The sequence below is a fragment of the Cryptomeria japonica genome, chromosome 5 (genome assembly GCF_030272615.1).
Source record: "Cryptomeria japonica chromosome 5, Sugi_1.0, whole genome shotgun sequence".
Lineage (NCBI taxonomy): Eukaryota > Viridiplantae > Streptophyta > Pinopsida > Cupressales > Cupressaceae > Cryptomeria > Cryptomeria japonica.
The window spans coordinates 894,312,473-894,320,873 of record NC_081409.1 but is presented as its reverse complement, the minus strand read 5'-3'; the positions used below and the strand labels follow the sequence as shown (position 1 = coordinate 894,320,873).

Below are 8,401 nucleotides of genomic sequence, written 5' to 3'. Positions count from 1 at the left end.
ATATTTTGGAATATTGTCATTTAGAATAAATATCACCATTGCGTAAAGCTTAGAAAATCATGCAGGTTCAAAAAATGGTACCCAAAAATGTGTTTGTAGAGCCCAAACAAGCCTCTTAAACTTTCAAAACTTGGGATTATGTAGGGTGCCCTCCAAGAAATAGAAAATTGGAAAATATTTGTACATCATCTTACAAAATAAACTACACCACTAGATAGCGCATGAAAAAATAAGCACAATGAAAAAAAAAACTCAAAAATGCATATATGACTGAGAAATGACCTCTTGAAGTTGAGGATAAAAACAAAATAGGCCAATGGAGAGGGGGTGCAAATGTGGGGCCAAAAAATGATGATATCATTCATGTTGATGTCAGCATGTTGACTAGGCATAAGGACGTTGAGTGGACACAACGATGCTAAGGTGATTGTTGATTGGGCAAAAAGGAATATTTTGTAGGTTTGACTGGTCAAAATGAAATATTCCATTAAAACATTTTATATGGTAAAAAAATTAAATTAAAAAAACGACTGTGCAATACCCTACGTTTTGCCCATTTTTTTTCTTGTTTTTTTAAGCAAAATAAATTTTGCAAATAAAAACAAGACCTACACAAATAAAAAAAAATTAAGATATTGACATAGATAATACGACCATATGCAAATTTGTATGACCTAGCTTTGGTTGGGGGGGGGGGACAAAAAGCACCTAAAATTTTCTAGTCATCGAAATATGAAGTGTCTTATATGAAAATAGGGGTTTTTGGGCCTTCTAAGCACAAACGTGATGTCTATTTGACACTAGCAAGCTTCGTGTTTCTCCTTATGCCCTTGAAGCTCTCAAAATCAAGCCTAAGAGGGAGAGATTTTGCAAGTATGCTCAGATACCATGTTGGAAACAATCAAGATCCCTTGCAAAAACAAACTAGCAAAATGAAAAATGAAAAATATTATAAGAAATTACCACAAATGTACAAGAGGTGCTTAGCATATAAAGACAACCAAAAAAATGTGATAAAGTAGGAGTTAAACTCTCACTACCCCTCCAAGTATGCAATAGGTGTAGGACTTTATGGACAAGCGTTGGGACATTGGTAAGTTTACATGATGTGAGGCAAAAGTCTTGCCAACCTCCCATAAAGAGAGGAGAGAAGAGAACATCTCAACCATCTAAGTAAGCTTAAACATAGTATGAATAGGACTTAACCAAGTAGGGCTAAAAGGAAGTTAGTTGGGTAAAAGACGTTTTTACACTAATAAGACTCACAATAATACTCTTTGATGTAGGTTTATTTATGATTTTCAATGATCTAAATGTTTATACTGAATATAATTTAATATTATAGATTAATGTTATCTTCGAATTTAAGACAATATCAAAATAGTACAAAAACAAAAACAAAAAAATTCAATATGTCTAAAATAATTTTTTACATATAACAAACATTTAAAATTAATTTGAATAATAATATTTTATAAAAAAATTATATTTAAAATAAAAAATATTGTTCAATGAATCCAAATTATTTATAAATTAACATAATAATAATATAAATATTATTTTGATCCACTCAGCATTATATTACAGGAAGCTCCCAACTATGCACAAAGCTCTTTAGGTACCAAACCATAAAAATATCAAGCCCCAACATGAACATCATCCCCTTCCCAAGCCCACACAATATCTTTCAAACCAGGCCTCAAATCTTGGCTGCAAAACTTATTATATTCCAGCGTGTCACCCCCGGCCTTCTTTACCTCCACAACGCACAACGAAGGTGCCACCTCAAACACCTCAGCAGCTATTGCGAGGTGTCCCTTGCGCCCTTGCTCCGACCCGTGCATTTTCACCTTCCCTTCCTTTCTCTTCACCCGAAACTTCAACACCGTGGCAATCTCTTCCAGCCTGGACATTATGCTGGACGCTGACTGTTTCGACGTGAAACGGGACTCGCGCTTTACAGCCTTGTCAACAAACAGACCCGACAGGTCTAACCCCACGGAGAGGGCTATAATGTCGAAAGCGTTGAGGCACGTCGGCTTGGACTCAAACGCGGAGTCCACGTCATCAATGTTCTTGTCCATGTCATCACATATGACGTGTGCAGGCTCTTGTTTCAAGTCCTTTCTAAACCACGGGGTCGCCGTGAGCTGCGGGATACTGACGCGTGTACGCGGATCCGGTATAAGAATATTCGAGATGATTCTCCTGACGTCACGCGAGATCCAGGCTGGAAATTTGAACTCGGCTTTGTATATCTTTTTATAGAGCAATACCAGGTTGGCATCGTGGAAGGGCAAGTAGCCAGCGAGGAGGACGAATAGGATGACGCCACATGACCAGATGTCCGCCTTGGCACCATCGTAGCCCTTACGTAGGATCACTTCAGGTGCAACGTAGGCAGGCGTGCCACATGTCGTGTGGAGAAGCCCGTCCTGACGGAACTGATCTGGCAACGCGCTAAGGCCGAAGTCGGAGACTTTGAGATTGCCGTTGTCGTCAAGTAACAGATTTTCGGGCTTGAGATCGCGGTGGTAGACCCCACGGCTGTGGCAGAAATCGACGGCGCTGATCAACTGCTGGAAATACTTGCGTGCCACGTCCTCCTTGAGCTTTTTCCCTCTGGACACCTTGTTGAACAGCTCACCTCCTTTGACGTATTCCATCACGAAGTAAATCTTTGCCTTGCTGGCCATCACCTCATACAGCTGGACAATGTTCGGGTGTCGGACCAATCGCATGATAGAAATCTCTCGCTTAATCTGCTCCATCATCCCGACACGTGTAATGCTCTCCTTGTCCATCATTTTCACTGCCACGCTGTCACCCGTCTCCAGATTCCTTGCGCAGTACACCTTGGCAAAGTTGCCCTGCCCAAGCAGACGCCCCATCTTGTACTTCCCCAGCAGAATATTCTCCTTTAGATTCCCTTTCTTCATCTTCTCCATTTTGATTCGGGAATCAGATGCCGCCTATTGCAAATTCAAACCCTAAATCGTCCCCGCGATAGAAGAGATCGCGAGTTCGAATCTCACCACGGCAGCTCAATTCACGCGGACCTCTTCAAAGCTTTGCAAAGCTTTTCTTTTATTGCTATTTACTTCAATAATAATGGCGCACTGACCTGTGAATAATGTATTTTGCTTCCGACACCGGAAACAGAGGCCGCCTACTGCAAATCAAAACCCTCAACCGTCCCCGCGATCGAAGAGATCGCGAGTTCGAGTCTCACCGCGGCAGCTCAATTCACGCGGACGTGTTCTCAGCTTTGCAAAGCTTTTCTTCTATTTTTATTTACTTCAATAATAATGTCGCACCTGTGAACAATGTATTTTGTTTCGGACACCGGAAACAGAGGCCGCCTGCTGCAAATCTAATCCCTCAACCGTCCCCGCAATAGAAGAGATCGCGAGTACGAGTCTCACCACGGCAGCTCAATTCACGCGGAACTTCTCTCTGCGCTTTGAAGCTTCTTATATTGATGTTTTCTTCAATAATAATGGCGAACTGACCTGTGAACAATGTACAGGCCGACCGGTCGGGTGCCGTTAAGCACATCTTGCAGCGTTCCGCGCCAGGCTACCTACAGATGCCCTGCAGGCTGCAATAAATCAGCAGTCGCAAGTTTAGCTCCTTATTATTATTTTGATGACGGATCCAAAATATTGATGAAAAAGTACATACACAATATAATCCGATTCAGCAAAACAGGATCAAAATTATGAATTGCAAGAATCTGATATCATTTATAAATCGGCAGAGTCGCAAAACAATAAATTTAAATCCCTGCTAAGAATTGTAAGAATCTGATATCATTTATAAATCAGCACAGTCACAGAACAATAAATTCGAAACCCTTGAAACCCTAATGGGCAGTGTCAATATTAAATCTTTGAAACCCTAACCCTGATTAAGCAAAGATCAGAGCCAGAAAATGAGTACTTACTGCGTCTATATGATCCGAACCGGCAACGGGACGAAACCCATCAGAGGCTTTTATAGCTGGGAAGGACCCGTCATCGCGTGCCACGTGGCGTGCAGATCCGTCAAATCTGTTTTAAGATAAGTGCGTGGAAATTACGATCAGCGATTTTGTTATAAAACTAATTCAGCTACCCATTTTTTACGGGTCCATTTCCTCACCACACAAACAACGCAAACTCGTCTAGAATGCTCACTTGTACAATACGTGGCATTTATTTGCGTCAGCATGGGAAAATTTTCCTTCACGTTAAGAGCGTGTTCACTACGTGTGCCCTTCATTGGTTATGAATGCGTGGAAGGTATTTAAGTAGATGAGAAGAGTGTTGTTTTGTCGTATGGTCATGGGTTTTTGTAGTGTGCCAATTTGCTTTTCCTCAACACGTGCTGTTTTTTAATAGCGTGTCAGTGACGACTTTTGTGCAGACCCCTTGACAATTGCTTCTTCTGACAACTTTTACAAGGTTTGCAGGAAAAGTTCAATGTCACCAAAAAGTGGCAATTCCTACCAATTAACAAGAAGTTTTGTACACTTTATACCTCAATTTTCTCTAATAGATATGCCATATATTGAGGCACCAAACTTTACCATTGACCTTATTTAATAATTAATTAAAAAGAACAACTCATTAAATTTTAATTTTTAATTATTTAAAAAATACAATTAATGGTAAAGTTTGGGTGCTAGATAGACAATGGTATATATTGCCGAGTCAGTTTGGATCTTTCATTTTTGTTATATTTTTTATTTATTTTGAGTGATCTTATCAACAAGAGATACGAATATCAGTGGATTTCCACAATTTATTAATATATCTATGTATGAGGTTCTGGATTTGATTGTGTGAGCTTTTTTGCATCAACGTTTCGGGTCACATTCATGAAACGTTGATGCAAAAAAGCTCACATAATCAAATCCAAAAGCTCATACACAGATAGAGATATGATATTTTCCTAGTTTATGACCTTATTCTTTTAGGTTTTTATATCCAAATGTGCAGTCGTCTTAGTTATTTGGTATGAAAGAGTCATAAAGGAAGAGAACTAGTTATCGTTCATATTTCAATAACCATTTACTCTTTGCACACTCAACCCTCCAATTACTGTCTTTAAAGAAACCAAAAAATTAATCTAAAAGCCCATTAATACATTTCACATTTACCAATAGAAACCCATTTTTTTAGCAATTTTGGTCCATGATTGGCCCATTTGTGCACCTTTATTAGTACCCATAGCATTTGTGCACAAGTATTGGCAATTTTAAGGGCATGGTTATTGGGGCATCTTTAAGCAGGTATCGAACGACACTTTGAATGTGTGCTTTTTGACCCTTATGCGCATAACAGATCCCAAACAATGCATCATTACTATCCAGAAGTCAAAACAATAGCTATAAGAAATTAAGTTGCATGTGAAGATGACAAAAAAAATCGTCAAATCTGATGTACCATTTAGAATATGTGGATGTGTGAAGTTAGCTATAATGGCTATTGGTGTGCTTCCCTTAGCATTAGTCTATTGGATTCTTTATTAGGGTGAGGAAGATTGTATTGGTGTCATCTACATTTTGAAGCGAAGGGTGGGGATGTGGAAAGAACATGAATGTAACTTTGTAGACAATAAAAGTGTACACTCTTCTTATATGTTATTTTGTAGCGGATATTTTTAAATCATAATAATAACATTTAATTAGATATTTTTAATACACACATGATATTTAATTAGTTATTTTTGTTATATTTGTTGATCCTAATATTATATTTAGTATTTTGTTGTGTTGTACCATTTAGTTCAAAGTGTTTTCAGTTTATATCTAAGAATATTATCTATTTGGATTAGATTGTGCATGCGATTCTATATTAAATGAACAAAATGATAGGTGTGGTCCCCCTCTTTGATTTGAAATTCAATTTTAACCTTTTCCCACCTAACTCTTCTAGAAAATGGCATTTACCTTTGGCAATACACCAAAGCTTCAAATTTTATGTCTAAACCTTGTATTTAAATGCATAACCTTAAGTTTATCTTGCACAATCATAGGACACTTTTATCAATAGCTTTTTCAAGATGTGCAAGGACAATCCAATGTGACCAAAAAGTAGCACTAATCAAAATCAAATCAAAATTGTCCTAGCTATTTGATATGAGAGAAGGAACCATAACATTAGTGTATTGGATTCTTTATTGAGATGAGAGAGATTGTATTGGTGTCATATAATTTTTCAAGGGAAGGGAGGGGATGCGAGAGAAACATGAATATAATTTTGTAGATGATAAAAGTGCATACTCTTATATGTTATTTTGTAAGGGATGTTTTTAAATCATAATATTATTTAGTTAGTTGTTTTTGAAATATTTGTTGAAGCTGATATTATTTATAGTATTTTACTATGTCATCATATCATTTAGTTCAAAGTATTTTTAGTTTATATTTTAGAATATTGCCTATTTTGGATTATATTGCACATGTGGTTCTATATTAAATAGACAAAATAAAAGGTGTGGTCCCCCCCTTTTTTCAATTTCAACTTTAACCTTTTCCCACCTAACTCTTCTCGGATATAACATTTATCTATTGGCAATGTATCACAACTTCAAATTTTGTGTCTAAACCATGTATTTAAACACACAACTTTATCTCAATCTTACACAATCATAGAACACTTTTATCAGCAACTTTTCCAAGATGACCCAATGTGAGCAAAACGTAGTAGCTATTACCAATCAAAATCTACATACACTTTACACCTTATTTTCTCTAAGATATTTGAGACATTTGTATGTCGTACAAAGGGTTAAATATTTTCATTTTTATTACTCTTTATTATTAGTGATCTTATTGGTAAGACATGATATTTCCATAATTTATGAGTGTAAGATATATTTATAGGTTTAATTTTGCTCTTATTTTTAACATTAACATATTACATTATCCTATGTGATTATTTATAGTATACATAATATTTTTATAGTTTATAGATACTATTTTTTTAGGGTCTTATATCATATTTAGGATCGACTTAGTTACTTAATACAGAAGTAGGATCATAACATTATTGTATTAGATTTCAGTTTGTGATGGGCTTTGATGATCATATTTTTAGTGCAACAATGTTATGAGACAATGAATAAAGTGTGACGTGTTCGTCTTATAGTTCTGATACTTAATGTAAGTACAGATCCAATAACCAACAAGATGAGAGGGGGGGTGAATCATACAAACTTAATCTTCCATAAAAACATCAGATTCAACCTCGTTAACATATACTTCAGTAATATAACCAAAATTGCTAAACATGCAAACTCAAAAGCATATAAACATCATAAAACTCATAACACCAGATTTAACATGGAAACCCAAATAAGGAAAAACCACTGTGGGATTTCAGACCCACTAAGAAATATACTCTTCTAGAGTATGCTCGGTTAAAAGCAAATCCTGTTAAAGATTACAAACACATTGCTAGATGTGACCCGGTTAAGGGATTTCCCTCAGATCTATTAGGATCTTCACCTTGTTAGAAGTGACCTTGTTAAAGGATTTCAAACACTCAATCAGAATGTCACCTTGCTAGAGGGTTTTACAAATAAGACTATTAAGTCCACTCGATTAAGAGATTTTTTGTCACTTCACAAAATAACAGTAATAAAAATCTATCTACAACTTCACATCTAAAATGCTAAAGCAGATTCTTATTTGCTCAATACAATCTCGACATAGAACTAATCTTGTCCATCTACTGGGCTTCTATACTCTGTTATTCAAACAGGTCTTCAAGCTTCTGTGCTCGGTAATCACTATGTAGCATCCCTGTGCATACATTTGCTCGCATACATTGTTTATCAATAGTTCCCTATTTATAAACAATTCACCAACCGCTTAATCTCCTTGATCACATCTCCCATGATCAATCATAGCCATCAGATCTTCAAACTTTGACCAGGTTCAATGTATTCTTTGATCTGAAAACGTTTTACCCTGCCTTGGAACTTGCATACATTTCTTGGAACTTGTGCTAGGGTATTGCGGTTCAATATGAGCTGTAGATCTTCATGTCGATTTTCCTTTGCCATAGATTCATTAAAAAACTTCATGCACGACATACCAATCATTTAATTAGTTCTAGCTCATCAGCTTCCTTCATTAAATAACGCATGTAACCATTTAATGTATTCTGTTACAGCTCGGTTACAACTCGGTAACAACTCGGTAAATACTAAACTTCACTCGATAGATATTCCGCCTTCATTAACCAATAGCGATAACCTTAGGGTTTACCGACTAGGTTCCTTAGGGTTTACCGACTAGGTTCTTTGCTCGGTAACATAGTATAGTATTAACCTTACAATTTACAGCATATATATGATGTTTAAAACAATCTAAACATCATGATCTCATCATTGTCTGACTTGGTAATAG

At 36.6% G+C, this 8,401-nt stretch overlaps 1 protein-coding gene across 1 annotated transcript; it reads right to left on the bottom strand.

Moving 5' to 3' along the window:
* Positions 1–1,533: 1,533 nt before the first annotated feature.
* Positions 1,534–4,095, bottom strand: LOC131033577 (CBL-interacting protein kinase 2). The gene is made up of 2 exons (XM_057964806.2): positions 3,947–4,095; positions 1,534–3,601 (listed from the first exon to the last, which is right to left on the bottom strand). Exon 2 carries the CDS (start codon positions 2,946–2,948, stop codon positions 1,638–1,640), a length of 1,311 nt encoding a protein of 436 aa, XP_057820789.2. The 5' UTR covers positions 2,949–3,601; positions 3,947–4,095; the 3' UTR covers positions 1,534–1,637.
* Positions 4,096–8,401: the final 4,306 nt, after the last annotated feature.

Coding starts and splice junctions, on each gene's coding strand:
- LOC131033577 (XM_057964806.2), bottom strand. CDS start 2,948: ATGGAGAAGATGAAGAAAGGGAATCTAAAGGAGAATATTCTGCTGGGG.